We start from the raw sequence: 24,787 nt of genomic DNA on the forward strand, positions 1-24,787 counted from the left end.
CTGGTTCCCGCTAGGGGCACGTACCTCGGTTGCAGTTTGTCCCCGGCCCTGGTTGGGTCGTACAGGTGGCAGCCACTCGATGTGTCCCTTTCACATCGATGTTTCTCTCTCTCTCTCCCTCCCACTCTATCTGAACAAAAAAATGGAAAAATGTCCTCAGGTGAGGATAAAAAAAATAAAATTTCAAGAAACTATTATCATAGCAGGAGACCTGCAGTCCTTCAAAAGAATTTTTCCTGTTTTCAGTTTCATGTATTTAGTTCATATTTTCTCGTTTAATAACAACAAAGAGAATCATTTGCCTCAGAAAGCCAGCTGTACCCAGTGAGTTCTAAAAATGCCTAACTGTAACAAAATTTTTTATCTAATTCACCTAACATGCCATCTAGAAATGAATATGCAATTGTGTCATTAAATTCTGAAGTCTCTGTTCTTATTGACTGGAAACTTCAAAACAGAACCTCTCACATTATTGTACCCAATAAATTTTTGTAGAATTGAATCATACTTAATGTGGTTTCTCTTTTTCTTTGTCTGCACTAGATTAATGATAATAAGAGACTGTCTGTTCATGTTGATAAACATCACTGATTATAGGGATTCTCATCTGTTTTGTTTCTGCCTAAGATTTCTGTTTTTCACTAAATGTAAGCTCCATGAGGGACGGTGCTTAGTCTAGTTCAGCACTGCATCCCAGTTATCTAGCACCTAGTAAGTTCTTCAGAAATGTTTTGTCATCTGAAAGAATAAGTTCAGGACCTTTAAGTCTAACTTGAATGTATTCAGGGCTCAAAATAGATCGCCATTTATTAATTCATATTTTTGAGAAGAGAGGTTTAACGATAGTAAAACCGTTTCATAACTTTTAATGTTGTTGATAATTCTCACTCAGTGAGAGCCTCGACATGTTACCCTGTACCAAGAAGGAACAGTTTGTTCTTCAGACAGGAAATCATTGCTTTGTATTTGTTTCCACATTTGTAGTAAAGGATACCAAATAATTGGGATATGCACCTTTGTTCACTATGTATTTGTATTCTTTTTTTTTTTTAAATCAAAGACCTCATGTTAATTTTCAGCTGACATTTTACTTCGGTGTCCTTTTATTCATATTGGGAGGTGATCATCAACATTTCCTGACTGGTTAGTAACGGGAGCTTTGTAAGCGTCGGAGAAAATAGTGTTTTTTAGAAGAGTACAATACTGCTTGTCTTTCTTCATCTACCTAGATATATACAAAAAATATTGTTTCCCAGACTTTTGAGCTAAGGACCTCACTGGATGTCTGTCTAAATGACACATGCTCACTCTCTCTGTGTGTCTGTCTTTCAGAATGTATTTACTTTCCCCCATCTCTCCAGTGTTTGTTTCTGTTTTAGGCTGTCACAAAATCTTCATCATCCTTCCTTTCTCTGTTTGCTTTCCAAATTGACAACTCTGAGTTCTTTTCGCTTTAAAAGCTTCCTTTCAGCCCTGGGAGGTTTGGCTCAGCGGTTAGAGCGTTGGTCTGTGGTCCAGAGAGACCTGGGTTCGGTTCCCACTAAGGGCACATACCTCAGTTGCAGTATGTCCCCGGCCCTGGTTGGTCATGCGGGAGGCAGCCACTCGATGTGTCTCTTCACGTCAATGTTTCTCTCTCTCCCTCTCCCTCTCTCTCTCTCTCTCCCCCCTCCCCCGCTTCCACTCTGTCTGAACAAAAAATGGGAAAATGTCCTTGGGTGAGGATAAAAAAAAAAAAAGCTTCCTTCCAGTCTCATTCTTTCTTTCCTGGAAGTACCTCCATGTCTGGGACAGATGAGTGACTTTTGTACATCAGACCCAGAAATCATTCAAGGAAAAGAATGCTGAGAAGAGCCTGTTTTCCTGTCCCTCATGAGATTCAAATGGGAAAATGGTCCTGGTTGTCCCATTGTTGTCCTTGCTGACACTGTAAGTTTTCCTGATGGTTTGCCAGCCTTCAGGACAAAATAGACCCAGAGACACAGAAGTAGGATCAGACTGACAAACTTCAGAGGAGGGGCGGGACGAGGGAAGAGATAAACCAAAGAACTTATGCATATACGCATAACCAATGGACACAGACAATATTGCTGGGGGGGAGTGTCAAAGGGGGGAAAAAGAGAAACATCTGTAACAAAAATAATTAAATAACAATAGAACAGGAGGACCTCATATATCTCCTAACAGAGGTAACTCCTGCTCCTCTTCTGACCCACGCATAGTCTGTCCCCTTCAGTATACTGTTCTTGTGAAGGTAAAGGGCAATCTTGGGTTGGGGTCACTTGGAGCTAACAGTGGCAGTGGCAACTTGAGCTCCAGCTCACCGTGTGTCCAGTGCCTTGCTGTGGTGATGAAAGCTGCCAGTTCATATTTTAAATGATCATTGAACACCCCACAGTGCACTCATGCCCACCTTTCACTTTTCAGTCTCAGCTTCTTTGCCCCTCTTTTCATTCTATTCTCTAAAGAAGAACGACCCTTCTCTAATTTGAGTCCCTATCTCCCTGTGGCCGCAGGTGAAAACTGAATGGCTAGCTAGAGACCTCTACAGAAGGCAATAGAAATTGCTACCTTTCCAGCTTCTGGCTTGTGACATAGGGCTTGTTCTCCTACTGTGTCATCACAGATATTCTGTTCTGTGTTTTGTCATTGGGGTGTGTGATCAGCACCGTTTGCCTGCCCTGGCACCTCCTCTCACCTTGCTGTGGTATCCAAAGTGTACGGGTCCCCTGTTTTCATTCTACCCTAATACCCCTGCACCCTCCTCAACTCCACTAACTTCTTACTCCCATGTACTTAATAAACTTCTAAATGTGACCACTTCTCCTTCTCAGGCAAGCTAAGGACCCTCTTCTCAGGATCTTACATCTGAGCAGCTTGTTTCCTGCCATGTTTTATTGTAGTGCAGGCTGTGTTTGTAATGGAAGAATCTTGCTTGAAACAAATGTTTAGAGTTAAGACCCACCCACAATTATACATCTCCCTCCATAGAAACCCTCATATTGGAAGAAGATATCCTTTCACTTCTTATTTAGCTAGCTCTTTTTTAATATTTACCTCGCTAATGAAGGAGGTTTTTCAAGTTCATAGTTACTTTGAGTATCATACACAGTTACTGTCTGCAGGCTGGGTCTCTATGTGTACTTCGGAGAGGGTTGTGAGTTGAATGCTCCTGCAACCTCGTGTTGTTTCCTGTGATTCATTAAGTTGCTGAGAGTCCCCTTCATCTGCCAGAGCACGCCCACTTCCAGGGTTGGCCTTTTCCTTCCTTTTCCTTGTGAGTGTCAGGTCTGAGGCTTAGAAAGTTCTGACCAAACAAACTGTACTTGGAGTTCTCTAAACATTAATGATATTGCTTAGAAAACATTTAACAAGCAAAGGCAACTTGTTTATTTCTGCTGTTAGGCCTTAAACTTGTCTGGCAAATGTTAAGCTCCTTAAGAGCAGAAGACTAAATCTTACTTTAGTCAAATCTATATCCCCAGGTTATCGCCTGTATCAGTTAGCATACTGAGTATTCAGCAAAGTAAGTGTTCAACAAAAGCGTCCAAGCATGCACCCCATGAGTCATCCACAGTCCAGGAAATTCTCTCAGACTTCAGCAGTGCTGTTTTTGGTTGTCTAACCCTGATAACACAGAGAGATTTTTGTTTGTTTGTTTTTTATGTTTTATATATTTGATGTCAGGCTGAACTTCTGGTTTGTAGACATTTATTACATTCGTTAGTTTAAATAAAATAATTATACTGATTCCTTGTTACTTTTAGTTCTTACATATTTACTACAGCTTAAACTGTTTAAAATCATGGATTCAGGAGTCAGACTTTTGAGTTCTTCATTATATTCTAGTGTTTTTCAAACTTATTTGACAGGGACACAGTAAAAAAAAATAGACTTTAGCCCTGCTGGTGTGGCTCAGTGGTCGACTCATGCACCACTGGGTCGCTGGTTCGATTCCCAGTCAGGGCACATGCTCAGGTTTTGGGCCAAATCCCTAGTGGGGGCATGCGGGAGGCGACCAATTGATGTTCTCTCTCATTGATGTTTCTATCTCTCCCTCTCCATTCCTCTCTTTCTAAAAATCAGTAAAGAAAAAAATAGAATTTATATTACAATCCAGAGGACACATCAACACACACACACACACACATACACCCCTACCTGTATTTTTTAAAATATTAAAATATGTTTCTATTGATTTGAGAGAGAGAGAGAGAGAGAGAAACATCGACCTGCTACCCCCTGCACACCCCCTGCTGGGGATCAAACCTGCAACCCGGGCATGTGTCCTGACCGGGAATCAAATAGGACAATGCCAAACCACTGAGCCACACTGGACAGGGCACACCTGTATTCTTATGCCAAAAGAAAAGTTTCTTGAAACAGTACTTGTCTTATGACATACAGTACTCTGCAATGTTTTCTATTCTGTTTTGTTTTTAAGCTTCTCATTGAGATGTACTAATTGAAATTCATTCCTACAGAGTCCTGGGGAATATCTGTTGGTGTGTTACTCATTCAGCTAACATTTTCAGTACTTACTATATATCATTTACTGTTTTCCACTATTTAACTGGCTTTGTGACCTTGGGAAAGCCACATGTTGATGTTCACTGTCTTCTCTAACATGCAGACACAGTGATGTCTCCCTCCAGAGGAATATTGTTAGATAAAATTAGAAGTAAAACACCAGCTACCCTGCTTGGCAGGTAATAAGCACTCCAGTGTTAATGCTCCTTTGTTGTTTCTGCTGTTCTTATCATTACTAAAATTACGTTGGTTTGAACTTGCCAACTTTCAGAAACATTATATATATATGACGCATATATTACATATAACTTAATATTCCCATTAATGCTCATTATATATTTTTAAACTACAGATATAATTTAGAGACAGTACAACGCACAGATTTTAAGTCATCAGTTTAATAAATTGTGACAAATGCACACACCCATTTGACCTACACCCCATCAGGACATAAACATTCTCATCCTACCAGAAAGTTATCTTGTGCCCTTCCTAGTCAGTTGTCCCCCTGTACCCTGAGACAACCACTTTTTGGGTTTTTTTCACCATAGGTTAGTTTTGCCTGTTAGAACACAATCACAAAGAATGTATTTTATATTTGGATTTTTTTGTGTTGTTTTGTTCAGTATAATTTTGTTCATCATTATTGTTTTTAGGTTCATTAGTAACTTCATTATATGAATATATCACATTTTATTTGTCTATTCTCCTGTTGATATTGTTTCCATTTGGGGCTGTTATGAGTAAAGCTCTATGGATAATTGTATAAAAGTCTTTGTGTGAATATATGTTTTCATTTCTTTGGGATGGATACCTAGAGGTGGAATTTCAGGTAGGCATTTTTCTAACTATCTGAGAAGCTTCCAGATTAATTTCTAACATAGTTACACCATTTATACCCCCACCAGCAGTGTGCGAGTGTTCTAGTTGCTCCACATCCTTTCCAACATCTGGTGTTGTCAGCCTTTAATTTTAGCCTTTCTAGTAGCTGGATGGTGGTGTCTTATTATTGTTTTAATTTTATACCTCCATGATCACCAGTGAGTTGAGCACTTGTCCATGTGCTTTTTGGCCATTTGTATTTTATCTTCAGGTCTGTGATCCATCCCTGGTTTCTGTGTGTTACAAGGCAGGTGTCAACTCTCATTTAAAGAGATATATGGTTGCTGAATAAAAGAGATTAGGATCTAATGCATCGTTAAAAATTATACTTAAAGCCCTGGCCAGTTTGACTCAGCGGTTAGAGCGTTGGCCTGCGGACTTAAGAGTCGCGGATGTGATTTCAGGTCAAGGGCATGTACCTCATACCTCAGTTGTGGTTGGGTCCCTGTCCCTAGTTGGGGTTGTGCAGGAGGCAACTGATTGATGTGTCTCTCTCACATCGATGTTTCTCTCTCTTTTTCTTTCCCCCTCCCACTCTATAAAAAAAAAATTATATAAAGAAAATTAATTTATGTTTAGAGCATTAACTTGTTCAAGACTAGTTGAATCCCTTTGTACATTTTTTCCATGCCTCAAAAAGTTGCAGACCAAATCAAGAATGTATAAGTAACTTGTTTCAACCACACATATAGAAAAATGTAGACCAAAAAACCTCAACACATGTATTTCAATTTTACTGGAAGTTTTCATAGGACTCTTTGGAATTTGAAAGTTGAAGCAGCTACATTATACTGTTTACCCATATTCATTTTCTACAACAAGCAGCCTACAAACTACAAGTACCACACTTGTAACTATTTGTACTAAACTTACCATTTTTAGTCTTCCAACAGATTTAGTACACTTGATTCAAATAATAATAAATGATCATCTGTCTTCTTTTAAATAATTGCTTTTGTATACATCTGTGGGTGCAAACTGACTTGGGTGCAAACTGACTCCAGGAGGAATCGTTTAAGCTCATTCTATTCAGAATCAGTTTGCTAAATATATAAACTGATGTCACCTTAAGTGATTATACTAGGTAAATCATAGATTTTACTAACAGCAAGATAGAATATTGACCTCACAAAAATGATGAGAGCAAGGAGAACTGAGTCATCTGGAAAGAGTCTGAAAAGTAAACATCTGATAGGTCTTGGGCTTCAGTCAAAATACAGGAAGAAGAAAGAGGTATGAGAAGTGCTTTCTGAGTTGCTTACAGTTTAGGCAGGAAAAAAAAAGATAAATGGGAAATGTTTAATCATAATGCAAGAGATAAATGCTAATTGACTACATTGTATAGAATGTCACATAGTAATTCAAGATTAATTGCTAAATAAATAGATAGTTATTGGTTATCCAGGTTCTCCAAATATTTTTAGTGATGTATTATTTTGGAATTATCTGGGGATTGGTGGATTTTGTTTTGCTTTTTTAATGAAGATCTCCTGCCCTGATCCAGTTTTACAGAATCTTACTTCTACAGGAATGGGTTTAGTCACTGGGTCTAAAATAAAGGAAAACCTACATTCTAAACTTGGTTATTAAATAATTAATTCATCTTTATAGTGCTTACTATGTGCCAGGTACTACAGGAAGCATTACGTTACCCATTTAATTTTTATAACAATCCTGTAGGTAGATTGTCACTCTCATTTTATAGATGAGGAATCTGAGGCAGAGAAGGTAGTGGAATTGCTGAGGGTAACAGAGATAGAAAGTAGCAGAGCCAAGATACATTCCCAGTTTTATTAGGTCCTAGAGCCAAACCTTATTAAAGAAAATAAACATATAAAAAAGGCTGAATTTGAGAATACAGCATTTATGGTTATATGGAAGGAGTTCTGTTTTTCAAAAATATATTAAAAATATTTTTTAAATTATGAAAATATTTGCTGTTTACTTCCATATTAAATTTTGTACCATGTTTCAAATATTAAAGGTCAATTGAAGTGATGCTAAATCCTGTTTTATTAGTATTGTCAAACATTAAAATCTAGTATTCTTTCAGCAAGTGAAAAGGAATTTCCAGAACAAAGGGTATCTTTGTAATGATATTATCATCTTTATCCAGAATGGTGGCTTTATTTCCAGTTGCTCAGGCAGCTATTCATAGTTTATCAAGGAGTCCAGAGTATAAATTATTTGAACATTAATAGATTCAACTTGTGTGTGAAAAAAATTCCTTTGAACATGCTTTTGGTAGCACTGATAAAACTATAGTGGAATCATGTGCTTTTGTCTTTCTGATCTCTGGTACAGAGGTATTCAGATACTTCTAAAGACACAAAGTTTAGCCCGGCCGGTGTGGCTCAGGCATCAATCCATGCACCAAGAGGTCGCTGGTTCGATTCTTGGTCAGGACACATGCCCAGTTTGTGGGCCTGATCCCCAGTGGGGGACATGCAGGATGCGGCCAGTCGATGTTCTTTCTCATCAATGTTTCTGTCTCTTCCTACTTCTCCCTTCCTCTCTCTCTAAAAATCAATAAAGAAAATAGATAGATAGATAGATAGATAGATAGATAGATAGATAGATAGATAGATAAAAATAAAGACACAAAGTTTATATTGCTGATTAGTTTTTCAAAGTATCATTCAGAATTTGCGGTAAATGGCAAAGGTACATTCTAATCTAGTTATGGTAGTAGTCTGAGTCTTGAAAATAAAGGCTTGTACTTGAATATAAACCCCAATTAAATGGGCCTTAAATCTTTACCTTTAGATGTGAAACCACTTTTCATATTGGTGATTACCATCCACAGAATAAAGAGATTGATTGCCCTGGCCAGGTAGCTCAGCTGGACAAAGCTCTGTCCGTTATGGGTGGAGAACATCCGGCTTGTGGGCCGAATAAGGTCCATGAATAAGGAACCTGCTATGCCAAGGTTGCAGGTTTGATCCTCGGTCAGGGCACATACAAGAATCAACCAATGAATTATAAATAAGTGGAACAATAAGTTAGTGTTTTTGTGTTTCTCTCACTTTCCCAAAATCAATGAATAATTTAAGTTACATAATTCCTTTTTTTTTTTTTTAATCCTCACCTGAGGACATTTTTCCATTTTTTGTACAGATAGAGTGGGAGGGATAGAGAGGAAGAGAGAGAGAGAGGGAAACATCGATGTGAAAGGGACACATCGAGTGGCTGCCACCCGCACGACCAACCAGGGCCGGGGACAAACTGCAACTGAGGTACATGCCCTTAGCGGGAACCAAACCCGGGTCTCTCCGGACCGCAGGCGGACGCTCCAACCGCTGAGCCAAACCGGCCAGGGCCATAATTCCTATTTTTAAAATTAAAAAATAAAAAGATTAATTTCCTATAATAGTATAAACAATACTGGGAAGAGGAGAGGAAGTGACTGCTTTATGTTTCTTTTTAGTTTTGTCAGTGCAAAGCTGAAAGTTCTGGAGAGCAAGCATGGCAGACACCAGGGTAATCTGTGGTTTATGTTAAGCTTTCAGTAATGGTGTTTTATTCAGCCTGTGACAGTAAAAATAAATGAGTACTAGATGACTAGCATGTTTTGTCTGCTGTAGTAATACCCTATATAATTTAATCTGTCTAACCAGCCCATTATTTTCCTGTTGTCTGAAATTAAAGAGCATTTAAGAGTTTTCTGACAGTGTAGGAATTTCTGTGCAATTAAAGTATATGTTATCGTCGAAGTGAAAAGAATGAAATTACAAGAAATTGGTTTCAGCTGTATTACTGAATTCCTCCCCCAAAAGTCAAATCAAGATCATTTATGATTTTTTATAAAATAGCTGAAATACCATTAAAGTATTAAAACTCAACCGTGACAGGTTTTACAAAATATTCAACTGAGATACAAATAGCAGTAGCGTATTGATTCATTCACCTTGTGGCAACTAGCCTCCAAGATGGCCCCCAACGATCCCACCCCCTGGTAGTCATACCTTTATGTTTGTAGTCCTCTCATGTTTACCAGGGTTGGTCTGTGTGGCCAGTGGAATACATCAGAAGTGATGGTATGTCACTTTAAGATTGTTGTAAATGACACTGGGGCTTCTACCTTGGTGTGTCGGTCTCTCTCTTGCATCACTTGCTCTGTGGAAAGCCACCACTGCGAGGAACCAAGGCCTAGGCCTAGAGCCATGTGAGTCAGCTTGGAAATGGTCTCACCAGCCCTGGTTTACCTTCTGATGACTGCAGTGCTGGCCAACAGCTTGACTGCAACTTCAGGAGACACTGAGCCAGGACCACCCCTCCCAGATTCCTGACCTTCAGAATCCAGGAGATTAAAAAATGTTTAATTTTTAAGCTGCTAAATTGTAGGGTAATGTGTTATGCAGGAATAGATAACCAATGCACACCTCCACTAAAGCTCTTCTTTCACTCTTTAAATCCTAACATCTATTTTGGTTATTGTCATTATTATTGTGCTATTTAAACCTGTCATCCATACAGTTCACCTGATTGAGGCATTAAGTTGGTTGAAAAATTACTATATTCTGTCTCCCATTTTCCAGTCCAGGGTTTAGTATAATAAATACAGAGCTTGACTTCATTTTTCCCATATTAGAATGTATTTAAGTGAACTGTGTTGTGACAACAAGACTTTTTAAAATTATTCCACAGATTCTTTTCATTTATGTGCAAAGCCACCAATTGTATACAGCTTGTAATTACTATGCAAGTGATTACGGAATTACTATGAAGTACTTCAAGAGAAAACAGACAGCTTAACAACTGTTCTCAGAAGTCTGAGACCACACCACACTCGCTCCTTGTCCATTACTCGTAACTCGGTGATGCTTATTAATTATACAGGATAATAACAGTGTGGGTTTGAAAAAGTCATTTTTTTTTTTATCCTCACCTGAGGACATTTTTCCATTTTTTTGTTGTTGTTGTTGTTGTTCAGGTAGAGTGGGAGGGAGAGAGAGGAATAGAGAGAGAGAGAAACATCGACGTGAAGGGACACATCGAGTGGCTGCCACCCACACGACCAACAGGGCCGGGGACAAACTGCAACCGAGCTACATGCCCTTAGCGGGAACCGAACCCGGGTATCTCTGGACCGCAGGCCGACGCTCTAACCACTGAGCAAAAACAGGCCAGGGCTGAAAAAGTCATATTTTTAAGGATTAGTTAACCATATACTCAAACCTGAAAGATGGTTTCTCAGCAGATCTAATATCAAGGTCATGAATTGTATGTACTCCCAGCTCCTGCTGTCTCATTCCTCTTTCTCCATGGTGTTCTGAAAATGAAAAGGTCATAAAATACTCAGGTTTACAGGTTTTTGTTATGGGGGGAGTTGCCCTACTAAACCAATTTCAGTACCAGTAATCATTCCTTTGCCATTGCTAAGCATACAGGAATGGTAACCATGAGTAAAAATGTGAGAGAGCCCTGGCTGGTTTGGCTCAGCAATTAGCCATGGACCAAAGAGTTGTAGGTTTGATTCCCGGTCAAGGGCACATGCCTTGGTTGTGGGTTTGATCTCCAGCCCCGGTCAAGGTCATGTGGAGGCAGCCAGTCAATGTGTCTCTCTCACATCAATGTTTCTTTCTCTCTCTCTACCTCTTTCTTTCTCCCTCTCTCCCAGTCTATCTATTAAAAAAAAATATCCTCAGTTGAGGATTAAAAAAAATAATAAGTGACAGAAAAGCAGAACCTCAACCTTTTTTTTTTTTTGGTTCCTCGGTATTTTATTTATTTTTTAAAACTTATCTTTATTGTTGAATATATTACAGATGTCCCCACTATTTCCCCTATTTTTTTTTTTTCATTATTTTTTTTATCCTCACCCGAGGATATTTTTCCATTTTTTGTACAGATAGAGTGGGAGGGAGAGAGAGAGAGAGAAACATCGACGTGAAGGGACACATCGAGTGGCTGCCACCCGCACGACCAACCAGGGCCGGGGACAAACTGCAACCAAAGTACGTGCCCTTAGCGGGAACCGAACCCGGGTCTCTCCGGACCGCAGGCCGACGCTCTAACCGCTGAGCCAAACTGGCCAGGGCCCACTATTTCCCCTATTGACCCCCTCCTCCCCACTCCCATCTCCCTCCTGCCTTCCCCCCACTATTATCTGTGTCCATTGGTTATGCATATATGCATATAAGTTCTTTGTTTTATCTCTTCCTGCCCCCCTCTTCCCTTTGAGGTTCATCAGTCTAACAACCAATTTGCACTCCTTAATCCCTTCACCTTTTTCGCCCATTCCACCCAACCCCCCTCCCATTTGGCAGCCATCAAAAAGTTCTCTGTATCTATGAGTCTGTTTCTGTTGTGCTTGTTTATTTATTTTGTAGATTCAATTGTTGATAGATATGTATTTATTGTCATTTTATTGTTCATATTTTTTATCTTTTTCTTCAAGAAGACCCTTCAACATTTTATATAATACTGGTTTGGTGGTGGAATAGCTTTGCAGGATAGAGTAATCTTAGTTGTAGGTCCTTGCTTTTATCACTTTGAATATTTCTTGCCGTTCCCTTCTGGCCTGCCAAGTTTCTTTTGAGAAATCAGCTGATAGTCTTCTAGGAGCTCCCTTGTAGGTAACTTTTCTCTTGCTGCTCTTTTTGTTTTTATTCCTTACCCATGGATATTTTTCCATTTATCATCAGATAGAGTGGGAGGGAGGTAGAGAGAGAAAGAGAGAAACATCGATGTGAGAGAGATACATCAACTGGTTGCCTCCCGCACGACCCTGCCAGGGCCAGGGATGAACTGCAACTGAGCTACATGCCCTTGACCGTAATTGAACCCGCAACTCATTGGTCCGCAGGCCGACGCTCTAACCACTGAGCCAAACCAGCCAGAGCTCTTGCTGCTTTTAAGATTCTCTCTTTGTCTTTAACCTTTGGCATTTTGATGATGATGTGTCTTGGTGTGAGCCTCTTTGGGTTCATCTTGTTTGGGACTCTCTGTGCTTCCTGGACTTGTATGTCTGTTTCCTTCGGCAAGTTAGGGAAGTGTTCGGTCATTATTTTTTCAAATAGTTTTTCAATTTCTTGCTCTCTCATCTCCTTCTGGCACCCCCATGATGCGAATGTTGGTACACTTGAAGTTGTCCCAGAGGCTCCTTACACTGTCCTCATTTGGGAGGATTCTTTTTTTCTTTTTGCTGTTCTGATTGGGTGTTTTTTTGCTTTCTTATATTCCAAATCGATGGTTTGCTTCTTGGCTTCACCTACTCTACTATTGATTCTCTATAAATTATTCTTTATTTCAGTTAGTGCTTCCTTCATTTCTGACTGGTCCTTTCTTATGCTCTTGAGGTCCTAAGTTCATTGAGCATCCTTATAAGCAGTATTTTGAACTCTGCATCTGTTAGATTGTGTATCCCTGTTTCATTTAGTTCTTTTCATAGAGTTTTGTCCTGTTCTTTCATTTGGGACATGTTTCTTTGTCTCCTCATTTTGGCTGCCTCCCTGTGTTTGTTTGTGTGTATTAGGTAGAGTTACTATGTCTCCTAGGCTTCATAGGGTGGCCTATTGTATTAGGTGTTCTGTAGGGTCCAGTGGTACAGACTCCCTGATCACCCCAGCTGTGCCCTCGAGGTACACCCCTTGTGTAGACTTTAGAGCCGGGTTGCCTGGGTTTAAACCCCAGTCTGATCACTTGGTAGATGAGTAACCTGTAACAGGTTACCTGACCTCTCCATAATAGTTTTCTCAGCTGCAAAATGGAGATGATAGCACTATCTGATAGGGTTGTAAAATTTAAATAAGTTAATGTTAATGTAAATGCTTAGAACATGTCTGATACATAGTTAGCTCTGTATAAGTGTTTGTTTTCATTACTATTATACTGTACTATAATTCTGATGTTGTTTCTACATCTAGATGGCTCCATTGGATTAGCAGTCAATAAGTTATATTCATACTAACCCAGCACCTTTAATGTGTAACTACTAGCAAATCCCCCTCATCAGTAGTTTTAAAAAGCAAAATGCAATTTTTTTTTCTCATCACCAGGCCCAACACAGAGATACTTTCATTGAAGAACGCTATGGAAAATACAACATCAGCGATCCTTTAATGGCTCTGCAGAGAGACTTTGAAACACTGAAGGAGAAAAATGAGGGCGAGAAGCAGCCGGTCTGCACAAACCCACTGTCGATTCTTAAGGTGGTGATGAAGCAGTGTAAGAACATGCAGGAACGGATGCTGTCCCAGCTGGCTGCTGCCGAGAGTAGGCACCGAAAGGTGGGCTCTTCTGGGTGACACGGGCTAAATAGACTCTTAGGAAAACTTTATAATAATGCCTGATGTTTCCTTTCAGCTGACAGTTTTCACAGTAATTCAGTCACAAGTTCCACAGGTATCACAAAGCCCCTTAGCTCACCAAGGAGCTAGGAGATAGGAAAGAAAACACAGGCTATTGCAAATGTTAGATTTAGGGAGTATGCCAGACACGTTCAAGACACATTCCTCCTGGATATGGCATTCCAAACACTTGGTATGTTTTCTCAGCTCTCCACCATTCAAACTTTGGCAACAAACTGGGGTGTGACCGGGCTTGTAGCTGAAAGGAGCATTCTCTGTTTGCTTACTTCAGTGATAAAGAGAAAGATTAACAGGTATTTGGGGAATGAACAAAAGAAAGAATTTACCTGACTATAAGCCATTAAATTATTGTTATTTATTTCTGGTTTTGAGTTGCATTGCATTTTACTTCTCATGAAACCATAAACAGCCCCTAGGGTTGCTTACCTTCAAACCTTCTACCCTAGTAGGAAAGTGTGTGTTTGGCTCCAGGTCTTACAGCCCTCGTTAGGAAGGCAAACCTGTGCTTTCCTCATCTCATTGGAATTCTCGTGCTTATGATTTTATTCCCAGTCTTGTCATTTACTGCTCAGATTTGGCCTGTAAAACATGCTTGGCTAGAATCTGCATTTAAAAAAAAAAAAACTATTGGTTTAGTTTTATACCAACAAGGCGGGGAGGAGGCATCAGCCCAATTGGTAGGAAGCAACTTATTCTGAAAAATTGGGTTAGCAGTTGCAGCTTGATGAACCTTAGATTACTCTTACGGTTACCTGCATTCAAGAGCCATCTGCTAAAATGCATCTGACAAACTGCTTAGGCTCAGGTCTTGCCCATGGATTTTCTGTCCCTTCAGAGAGTCCAAATGAGAAGCCAGAGTGGAGGTTCTCAATGATGGGTGGGCCTCAGATGTTTCATGATACCCCTAAAAATATACAGAATGCCAAAGCTTATACATTTTTATAGAAAATGAAATTTCCCCATATCTTTATTATTATTATTATTATCCTCACCCGAGGACATTTTTCAATATTTTGTTTAGATAGAGTGGGAGGGAGGGAGGGAGGGAGGGAGAGAGGGAGGGAGAGAGAGAGAGAGAGAGAGAGAGAGAAACATCGACGTGAAAAGGACACATCAAGTGGTTGCCACCCACACAACCCAACCAGGGCCGGGGACAAACTGCAACCGAGGTACGTGCCCTTAGCGGTAACCGAACCCGGGTCTCTCTGGACCGCAGGCTGATGCTCTAACCACTGAGCCAAACTGGCCAGGGCATTTTTCCCATATTTTTAATTGAATTCTCATAGTTGTCCCAGACCCAGAAAAGGTTAACTTCTGGTCTACTGAAGTAACCCGAAGACATTTATGCCCCACCTTAAAAGGTGTAAATGGGCCCAGCCAGTGTGGCTCAGTGGCTGATCATCACCCATGCACCAAGAGGTCATCAGTTCGATTCCTGGTCATGGCACAGGCCCAGGTTGTAGGCCCAATTCTAGTAAGGGGCATGCAGGAGGCAGCCAGTTGATGTTCTCTTTCATCAATGTTTCTATCGCTCTCTCTCCCCCTTTCTCTCTCTCTAAAATCAATAAAAAAGGTGTGAGTGGGTTTGAGTTAGTTGCCTCTAAAGTGTTGGTGGTGGGGGCTTTTATATAATCCTCTAAGAAAGTCTCCACAACTTCCTTGTTTGGTAGGTAGGCCTTTTTCCCACCTCAGACATGAAGTAACTGAGCTGTGCTGAAGGGCTGGCTGGCTGTTGAGCCCATGGCAAGGGTAGTATTGGGGTGATTTGTAGCTTTAAGTGATTAGAGAAAGGAAGAAATTAGCCATCATTCCAAATTCCTTAATACTACATTTCAATGTAAGATTAAATGTTGCCCAGCCAATGTGGCTCAGTGGACTGAGCACTGACCATGGACTGAGGGTCCTCATTCAATTCCCGGTCAGGGCACATGCCAGGGTTTTGGGCTCAATTCCCAGTACGGGGTGCGCAGGAGGCAGCCGATACATGTTTCTCTCTCACATGGGTGTTTCTATCTCTCTCTCCCTTTCTCTCTCTAAAAACTCAATAAAAGCATATTTATAAAAAAGATTATTTGAATGTTAACTATTTTAAACCAGCTGCCTATCTAATCTTAAGTGTTTTATCAAAGTAGAACACTGACTTTGTTAGACATCAAGTAGTATCTAGAGGCTTATAATTAGGGTGCTTATAGTTCCAGTTTGCCTGAGAGAGTGCAGTTTATGCCTGTCACCTGGCATGTTTATTAACAGTATGCCCTCTTTGACTCTCAAAAGTGTTGTGGTTGCAACAATGAATTACATGGTTATTCTACTTATTATGAAAAACAGAGTTCCCTAGTCCACCTCTTCCCAGTCCCCCTCCTCAGTATTCAGACAACCACTTTTTTCTAATAACTGTTTGTTTTGATAGATAACTTCCATATTTCTAAATACTATATACACTCTCTCGCTTTATCAGTTTCAGATACTTAAGTACTTCCTTTTATTACAGATGTGGATTTTGTTATCTTACACCCCACCTTCCTTTCTCTCCACCCCAACATCATCCCCAAACAAACACAACCACTTTCTTCAGCCCCGTTCTCTGTCACATCTGCTTTCCCAAGATCCTGAGCCTGTCCCTTCTGTGTCTTCAGGGGCTAAGCCTCTGGCTTATGTATAAGAATAGAGTTGAGGGGACAGATCACTCTTCTGAGAACTAAAGACTTAGAGCCAGGCCCCTTATCTTCTGCCCAGCATCACACCTCTCCTGCAGTGCCCACCACCGCCAGGTTCCACTCTCTGAGGTCCTGAAGGGCAGAGCAGCTTCCTCCCCCAGCCCAAAACGGTTCCCACTCCTCCAGCCTGTTTCTTCAGAATGTTATTTAATTGCTTTGTCTGCTGAAGTCTCTCTTTGTCTTTGTGAGTTTTTATTCTTTTTGTTCCATTTCTGTAATTTCAGAGGGCCCTCGGGAAGGAGAGGAGATTATCTAACACCTTTAGCCAAAAACTTGTCTTTTTGTTAAATTGAAAAATTAGATGTTTTTTAAACTGGAAGGAAGTACACCAAAATGTTTTCATTATATTTAAAGAGGAGTTTCATGTCTCAGAAAATTTTCTCTCTCCATTTACTTTTTCACTGATTTCTAGAGAGAGAGAGGAAGGGAGAGGGAAGAGAGAGAAAGAGACATCAGTTGGTTGCCTCCCGCATGCACCCTGACTGGGGATCAAACCCGCAACCTGGGCATGTGTCCCTGCTGGGAATCAAACCTACACCCTTCAGTGCACGGAAAGATGATCCAACCACTTGAGCTGCATGGGCCAGGATTTCTCTCTCCATTTGCTAGTGAGGAGAAGCCATGAGAAATGGCCGGTGGGGGGTGGTGCCTGCCCTGTGGTCTGGGCCAGGGCACCTCTGGAGCAGGAACAGAAGTTCCCACAAGGTGCACTGCCCTGAGAATATTGCACAGTTAGCTACAGGTAGGATTATGTGGCATATGCCCCTTTCAACTTGTATTCTTAAAATTGGGCTTCGTCCTTTGGCACTAGGATGAGTGAAATTGGTAGGCGGGTTAATTAAAAGGCCCTGTGAAAAATCTCCATCTAAGACCCCAATAATTAAGTCATTTTACATACAGGATGAAGTAAAGAGGATTTTTGCACCTCTTACCTACCAATATACAAAATGCAGGTTATTAATTAAGCAAGGCACACTTAGGATGTCGCCCATTTAAAATGTTTACTTTCAGACCCCCTCTTTGGTGCCTCCAGTGATTTACACATCTTGGGGGAGAAGCTCAGCTTTCCACTTTCCATGGTCCTGTCTTGCTTCATGACCTATACCTGTCCCTTAGTGCCACCAAACTGCCTGTTTCCTGGACCTTCTGTTAATTCTCTGAAGCCTTCCAAGCCCCTGCAGCTAATCAGTTGCTCTCTCCTGTTGACATGCCATTGTGCGTTACATCAATGAAGCATGCACCTTACTGTTTCCCAGCATGTAGCTGGCCTGCCTCTCGTCCCGCCAGACAGCGTGCTCCTTGAAGGCCCTGACTGGGACCCACTTGTCTGTCTGACTCTGGAACTGTCCTAGGTGCTTCATTAGATAGGCACTTAGTATTTAATTGTATTTTAAGTGTGATTCCCTGATATTTGGAAATGACATTTTTTAATTCTTTAAAGGTGATCCTCGACCTCGAGGAAGAAAGGCAAAGGCATGCACAGGACACAGCAGAAGGAGATGATGTCACCTACATGCTGGAGAAGGAGAGAGAGCGACTAACCCAACAGGTAATGAGATGGAGAGGGCTGCAGCAACCGTTGCCTACAATAGCATTTCTCAGAGACTGTTTTGCCGGGTGTAAATTTTTAGTGCTCAAGAAAAAGGACTTTTCCCAGCTGGTTGGCTCAGTGGTTGAGCGTCAACCCATGCACCAAGAGGTTGCCGGTTCAATTCCCGGTCAGGGCACCTGCCCAGGTTGTGGGCCCAATTCCCAGTGGGGGACATACAGGAGGCGGCCAGTCGGTGTTCTCTCTCACCGATGTGTCTATCTCTCTCTTCCTCTCCCTCTTCTCTCTCTAAAACCAATAAAGAAAAAAAAAAATCATTCGTTTAAAAAAAAGAAAAAGGGTTTTGTGGTCAGATGTCTTGGAATTGCTGGATTAAACAAAGTTAAGCAGGTTTCTAACCAGTTTTGTAGACCCTTTAGTATGCAGAAGCACATTGTGAGGGTGTTCTGTGCTTTCATACATATATATCAATCACTGTGGAACTACTGTTCCATAGAATATACTTTGGGGAATACTAACTTCAAACACTCAAACTTTTTCTGACTTAGAACTCCCAGTAAGAAATACATTTTACATCACAGGCGTGAAGCAAAAAATATCATGAAATCATACAAAATCCTTACTGGTTACAATACACATAGATGTTTTCTCTTCTATTTTATCTTTTAAAAGTTCTGGTTATGACTCACTCAGTTGGTTTCCCCATCCATTAATGGATCTAAAAGTTTGAAAAACATTGACTAAAAGGGTCCCTTCAACGCTTCCCTTTAAATGGGGTTGGGATGATGATCAAAACAGACTGTATTTGCATAAAAAGTATGACTTAGATGCAACTACTGCTGTCTGTCTGTTTATGCCCAGAAAGAATCACTCCTGAAGCTTCAGAGGTTTCATCCATCTCTGGCGGCTTTCTTCACAAAGTCTGGTTCATGGGCTTTCTGTTCTCTGTCTTAATTGCTTCTGATCCTCTGAACTCCCCACACACCCAAAACATGATGATGGTTCAGATTCCCACCAGGAACCTTGAGACTATAAGAAGCAGAGGTGCTTCCTAAGTCATCAAAGAAGAGTTCAGTTATAATGCGTGCTTTTTCGTGTTGGGTGTCCTGACACCGGAAGTACCTGGTTTAAGCGTGGCATGCATAATCCTGTGTGCCAGGAACAGCTAGTCGGCACTCTACTCACAACACCTTTTCAGTGTATCTCTTTGTTTTTGTCTTTTTTTACGCTAATCAAGACATGTGGTGGCCTTTTTTCCTAGCTGGAATTTGAAAAGTCCCAAGTGAAGAAGTTTGAAAAGGAGCAGAAGAAGCTGTCGGGTCAGCTGGAAGAGGAGCGCGCCCGCCACAAGCAGCTCTCGTCCATGCTGGTGCTCGAGTGCAAGAAGGCCAGCAGCAAGGCCGCCGAGGAGGGGCAGCGGGCGGGAGAGCTGAGCCTGAAGCTGGAGAAGGAGAAGGGCCGCGTGAGTGAGCTGGAGGAGCAGCTGGCAGCTGAGAGGAAGCGAGGATTGCAGACCGAGGCCCAGGTGGAGAAGCAGTTGTCTGAGTTTGACATCGAAAGAGAACAACTGAGAGCAAAACTGAACCGAGAAGAGAACCGGACCAAAACTCTGAAAGAAGAGATGGAAAGTTTGAAGAAGATTGTGAAGGATCTAGAAGCTTCTCATCAGCATAGTAGCTCTAATGAGCAATCAAAGAAACCAGTAACCACATCTAAAGGCACAGTGACTGAGCCTCCCAGGCTAGTGTCTGTATTCTGCCAAACGGAGGGTTTTCAGGCAGAAAGAACCCATGGGAGCAACCTAGCCAAGACAACAACCTCTGGGCTTCCCGGTCCCACCACTCCTACTTACTGTTATGCAAAAGCCAATGGCCATTTTGACCCAGAGATGCAAATGACCAAGGAGTTGATTACAGGCAGTAATGTGGAAAATCAAGTGCCTCCACGAGAGAAGTCTGTGGGCTTGGCCCAAGAGAAAGCCGTGGAGAATGGTGGGTGTCCTGGGGGAACCGATAGTCCAGTCCCAGTGCCGAGTCCACTCCCTTCCAGTGGGAGCTCACTGTCTCCCAGCAGCACTGCGTCCTCCTCTCTCACATCCTCTCCTTGCTCATCACCAGTACTAACGAAGCGCTTACTGGGGTCCTCAGCTAGCAGCCCCGGCTACCAGTCTTCCTACCAAGTAGGGATCAACCAGCGGTTCCATGCAGCTCGGCACAAATTTCAGTCCCAAGCAGATCAGGACCAACAAGCCAGCGGTCTGCAGAGCCCTCCATCGAGAGATCTGTCCCCCACCCTCATAGACAACTCTGCCGCCAAGCAGCTGGCCCGAAATACGGTCACTCAGGTGCTCTCCAGATTCACCAGCCAACAAGGGCCCATCAAGCCTGTCTCGCCCAACAGCTCTCCCTTTGGCACAGACTATCGAAATCTGGCCAATACTGCCAGCCCAAGAGGAGACACCAGCCATTCACCCACTCCAGGGAAAGTGTCCAGTCCTCTGAGCCCCCTGTCTCCAGGGATCAAGTCCCCTACCATCCCCAGAGCAGAGAGAGGAAACCCTCCACCCATTCCACCAAAAAAACCTGGCCTCACTCCTTCTTCATCTGCTGCCACTCCACTGACCAAAACTCATTCCCCAGCATCCTCTTTGACCACCACAGAAGACCTCACGAGCAGCTGTTCTTCCAATGTCGTAGCCAATGGCAAGGATGTGGAGATACTTCTGCCTACCAGCAGCTAGTCCTTGGGAGAGGGTCTCCACATTTGACATCCCATCAGATTTTGCCCAAGAGCTCGGAGGTCAAACCGTTGAGTCAGATCATGTTATTTATTTTAATAGTATCTAAAACCATCTCTACAATACATGTAGTGTATTTCACTTTTTTATATGTTTTTAAGTAGAAACTGAGTAGTTTGGATTTTTATGACTCACCTCTTTGTACTATAAAGCTAGAGGAGCACCTCAAAGACGTCTCAAGCTCAGCAGTTACCATGGTATCGTGATAGAGAAGCTCACTGAGTACCAGGTGGTGACTTGCTGTCTATTTTGGGACTAGAATCACTCAACACTCGTTTTGATTTATGCAGAAGTGGTTCGTGCAGATTTTTATTCCAGATGAACATGTTTTAAAAGTGCCTGTCATAAGACTGCCATATGAATGTGATTCTGCAGCAAAAACACAAAACGGCTCATTTAATTGCAGAAAATGAGATCCTCTGTGAATTCTGAATGTTAAAAACAAACACTGCTTTTAATCCTCTTTTACTGTTTTTAAAGTACAAGCTGTATAAGTAGAGTGGGGATCCTAAAGGTGGATGTGAACTCACCACCAATCAGAACTTTTTAGAGCCCATGAGAAGCCCTCCTGAGCATTAAGTAATGGGGGTGCTAACTTTCTTGTACTTTTGAAAAATTAAGTCACTCCCAGTTTCCTGCATAAATTCTTGCATAGAATGAAATCACATCTCCATTCGAAAAATGTCTTCAAGCATCTACTGTCGTGTAAGGAACTTCTGATTCCGATTGCTATTACTTGAATAGGAACTGGTTGCTCATTCTGTATAAAAGTTTTGCAACAGAAAGATCTTTATTCTGTAATCAAAAGCAATAACTTAAAAGTCACTCTTTGTAATATTATAAGTTAGAATTATATAGGTTTTACCAAATTGTTACACTTATTCTCCAGGCTGCCAGCACTTGGTGTCTATATCTGTGGAACCAAATTAACTTTTGCCTAAATGGAGGTATTCATATATCTGTATAGATACACACCCCTTTACGTGTTTAACAACACACGCTTAACACATAAATATTAGTATGATTATATCTTTGGAGTTTGCAATATAGCATAAGGGATGAGTAGAAATGCATGTTAAGATTACCTACCAAAGCAACTAGACGGGTCTGGAACCCAGTCAATCAGAGGAGCAATCTTGCCCACCAGGAGGTGGGGAAAATTTCAAATGAGGTCAGGTCTTCAGATTCATAAAAAGGCAGAGCCCAACTAACACCAGCGTCACAAAACTCAACTGGGCATGTAAATGAGTGAAACCGGTCACTCAGTCCCGTGGTGTGAGACGGCTGGGAGTAGCAGGAGATGTGGCAAACTGGAGTGCCCAGGCCCCATTTGAAAGGTCTGTCCACTCCTGTTCAGTCCAGCTGCTCATTGCTGTGCAAGAATGCTGGGCCAGAGTTACCAGCTCCTCAAATTTTTATAAAATCCAAATTTTCATGGGAAACATTCTCAGTTTTAAATATTAAGAATTGGTTCAAAAACGTTTAAACACTGCTGGTTAAACATGCAGCTGGGTTTAGCCCACACGCTTCCAAGTGGCAGTCTCTTTTGTTCTAGAAATTTATGTCACTTTCATCACAGAAAGTCTGAGGACAAAGCCTTCAGATTTTCCAACCTGTAGACTAGTAGAGCAAACAAAGTCCATAGAGTATAATGACTATCTCCCTCTTTAAAACAAGACTCCCTACAACCCAGCTCCGGTGTGGTTCTATGACTTTGTGTCCACGGGGATGGATATCACGTACAAAGTGTCCAGGGATGGTATCCTCACATACATCATGCTATCATTTATGTCTGTTTCCTCTTAATCCAATATGAGTTGATGGGCAGATGATGGAAATTAATGTGTAACCCACAGGGGAGCATATTGGTATCTCCACAGCTTATGGTTTGATTAAGGCCAATACTCAACATTTAAAAACTGTAAATGCCCCAGGGAGTCTACCAGTGATGAAGGGAGTATCTTAAACTGCCCAAAGCAGTCATGCACTGAACTTTATTCCCACACATAGCCAAATGATGGTGTTGATGATAAAATAGCTGAACTTTCTAAATAGAGGGGCTATAGTCCCAGAGTTTTATTACCTCTTTTGCTTTAAATGGTAATCTTAAAGGTTGCATTGTGCTCTTCCTTTGTTTTGGCATAGATATATATAGAGAGAGATTATGAGGAAGTTTATTTCTTAGGAAGTGCACTGAATAATGTATTTCTTTTACAGTGTAATATGGGGGTGGGGAAATGAAAAAGAAATGTGTATTTTTGCTAGTTGCCTATCTTCTGAGATAAATAAGCACAATACTGCAATGGATCCAATAATCCAGTTAGGTGTTATAGATTAGTATTTAAGTTTGCCGTAGATTGTGTGTGCTAAGTAAAAGTTCCATGATCCGCAGTTTTGGTATTTAACTCATGTTGCAAAAGCTATGTTACTGGTCAACAGATTATAACGATGTGCAACACATAACAAAGGCATTAAATAGTCATTAACATTTGTAAAGCAAATGCACCATGCAGAAGTCTTCATCCATTTTTATAGCAGACTGCATTAAAAGAAGTTAAATCATACTGTCTGGGAAAAAATAGTCTTGTTTGTACAAAGTGAAGAATGTTGCCCAACGGGACCTGTTTTGTTCAGGAAGAAACAAGTGGCATAGAGGAAGCATTTGTTCAGTTTTAAAAAACCAAATGAAGTCAGTGACCCATCCAGGTTAGACCCCAAAAGGAGCTGGGACATTGGTTTTCTTTAGAACCTTAGAGCTGTCAGAAGCCTTCACAATATCTAGTCCCTAATTTTTAAACCATTTGGAGGTTCTGAACTTTAACAATCTAAGAAAAGCTAGACTTTATCCCCAGAAAACTGGATAAGCATAGATACAAATTTGGATTATGGCTTCACAGGGGCCAGACCCAGAAGCCATCCATGCTTCATGTACCCTAACTGAATGCCCAATCTTGTCCTGCCTCTCAACCTTACCAATGATTAATGCACCCTTTTCTCCTAGTCCCTGCTGTTGCTGCTACATTGTTAGTAAATGCAAGTTGTAGCCAGACAAAAGCACTTGAAAATCCTTTGATGTACTAAAGATGTTCAAACAGGGTGGATGTTTACATATCTTAAGTTTCCAGCATTTAAACCAATTAATGATCATTTGAACAAACACTAGGCATATCCGGTTGCCTGTAACAGCCTGTGATCAATGCTGCCTTGTCAATTTGTGTGTGTAATTTATAAAGGGTGCTTCTGGTGCTTGGTACTTGAAACAAAATTTCAGATGTCCTTTGAAACACTGGATGTGTTTTCTAATCCATGAGTCAGAGGTAGGCAATGAGCATTGTTCCACAGTAGTTGCTTTAATGTAATTGCTATAAAACTAGTTGAGAAACTTGAGAATCTATATCTAGCCATCTGCTCACACATCAGTGGCCTATTCACTGGTACAAGCAGAGGAGAAAGGAGACAGGTGGTGGTTCTCAAACTTGATTGTGCTTCACTGTAAACTGGGAAACCTGCTACACATACCGATTCCTGGGCAGGGCCTAGGGGCCAGTTGATGCGGGTAATCTGAGGATCACCGTCTGAGAACTAGTGCCTCATAGCCCTCACCAGTTCATTCACAAGAACGTGTTCTTTGCCTCTGACCTAAAGAGATGCCCTGAGCTCCTGAACCTGGTTTGCAGGAGGCAGTGATATGCAGAGTCAAGAGTTTGGTTGTAGCCCTGGCCGGTATTTCTCAGTGCTTAGAGCTTTGGCCCGCTGACCAAAGAGTCAAGGGTTCAATTCCAGTCAAGGGCAAATACCTTGGTTGTGGCTTGGTTCCCAGCCCTGGTCAGGGTCCTGCGGGAGGCGACCAATCTGTGTGTCTCTTCTCACATCAATGTTTCTTTCCCTCCCTCCCTCCTACTGTACCTGAAGATAAATGAAAAAATATCCTCGGGTGAGGATTTTTTTAAAAAGTGTTTGGTTGTCAAGGTCAGCTTGGCTCAGTGGTTAGAGCATCAGC

At 41.5% G+C, this 24,787-nt stretch overlaps 2 protein-coding genes across 9 annotated transcripts in view; one reads left to right on the forward strand and one right to left on the reverse strand.

Moving 5' to 3' along the window:
• CTTNBP2NL (CTTNBP2 N-terminal like) overlaps nucleotides 1–23,349 on the forward strand; it is a 55,348-nt gene extending 31,999 nt beyond the window's left edge. Inside the window, exons 5-7 of the mRNA XM_036271849.1 lie at nucleotides 13,413–13,643; nucleotides 17,883–17,990; nucleotides 19,252–23,349. Coding sequence (XP_036127742.1) covers nucleotides 13,413–13,643; nucleotides 17,883–17,990; nucleotides 19,252–20,730 — 1,818 coding nt within the window. The 3' untranslated portion in view covers nucleotides 20,731–23,349. The remainder of the gene's footprint in view (nucleotides 1–13,412; nucleotides 13,644–17,882; nucleotides 17,991–19,251) is intronic.
• Nucleotides 10,584–24,787, reverse strand: part of ST7L (suppression of tumorigenicity 7 like) — a 147,031-nt gene continuing 132,827 nt past the window's right edge. For 6 of the 8 annotated variants that reach the window (XM_036271850.1, XM_036271852.1, XM_036271858.1 and 3 more), the window contains 2 exons: nucleotides 14,477–14,628; nucleotides 10,584–10,684 (listed from right to left, as the gene is read on the reverse strand). In XM_036271850.1, coding sequence (XP_036127743.1) covers nucleotides 14,497–14,628 — 132 coding nt within the window. In that variant the 3' untranslated portion in view covers nucleotides 10,584–10,684; nucleotides 14,477–14,496. Of the gene's footprint in view, nucleotides 10,685–14,150; nucleotides 14,328–14,476; nucleotides 14,629–24,787 lie in introns of all 8 variants that reach the window. The other 2 variants (XR_004960849.1, XM_036271853.1) reach the window with 2 other exon arrangements.

This window comes from Molossus molossus, unplaced genomic scaffold (genome assembly GCF_014108415.1).
Source record: "Molossus molossus isolate mMolMol1 unplaced genomic scaffold, mMolMol1.p scaffold_m16_p_20, whole genome shotgun sequence".
Classification (NCBI taxonomy): Eukaryota; Metazoa; Chordata; class Mammalia; order Chiroptera; family Molossidae; genus Molossus; species Molossus molossus.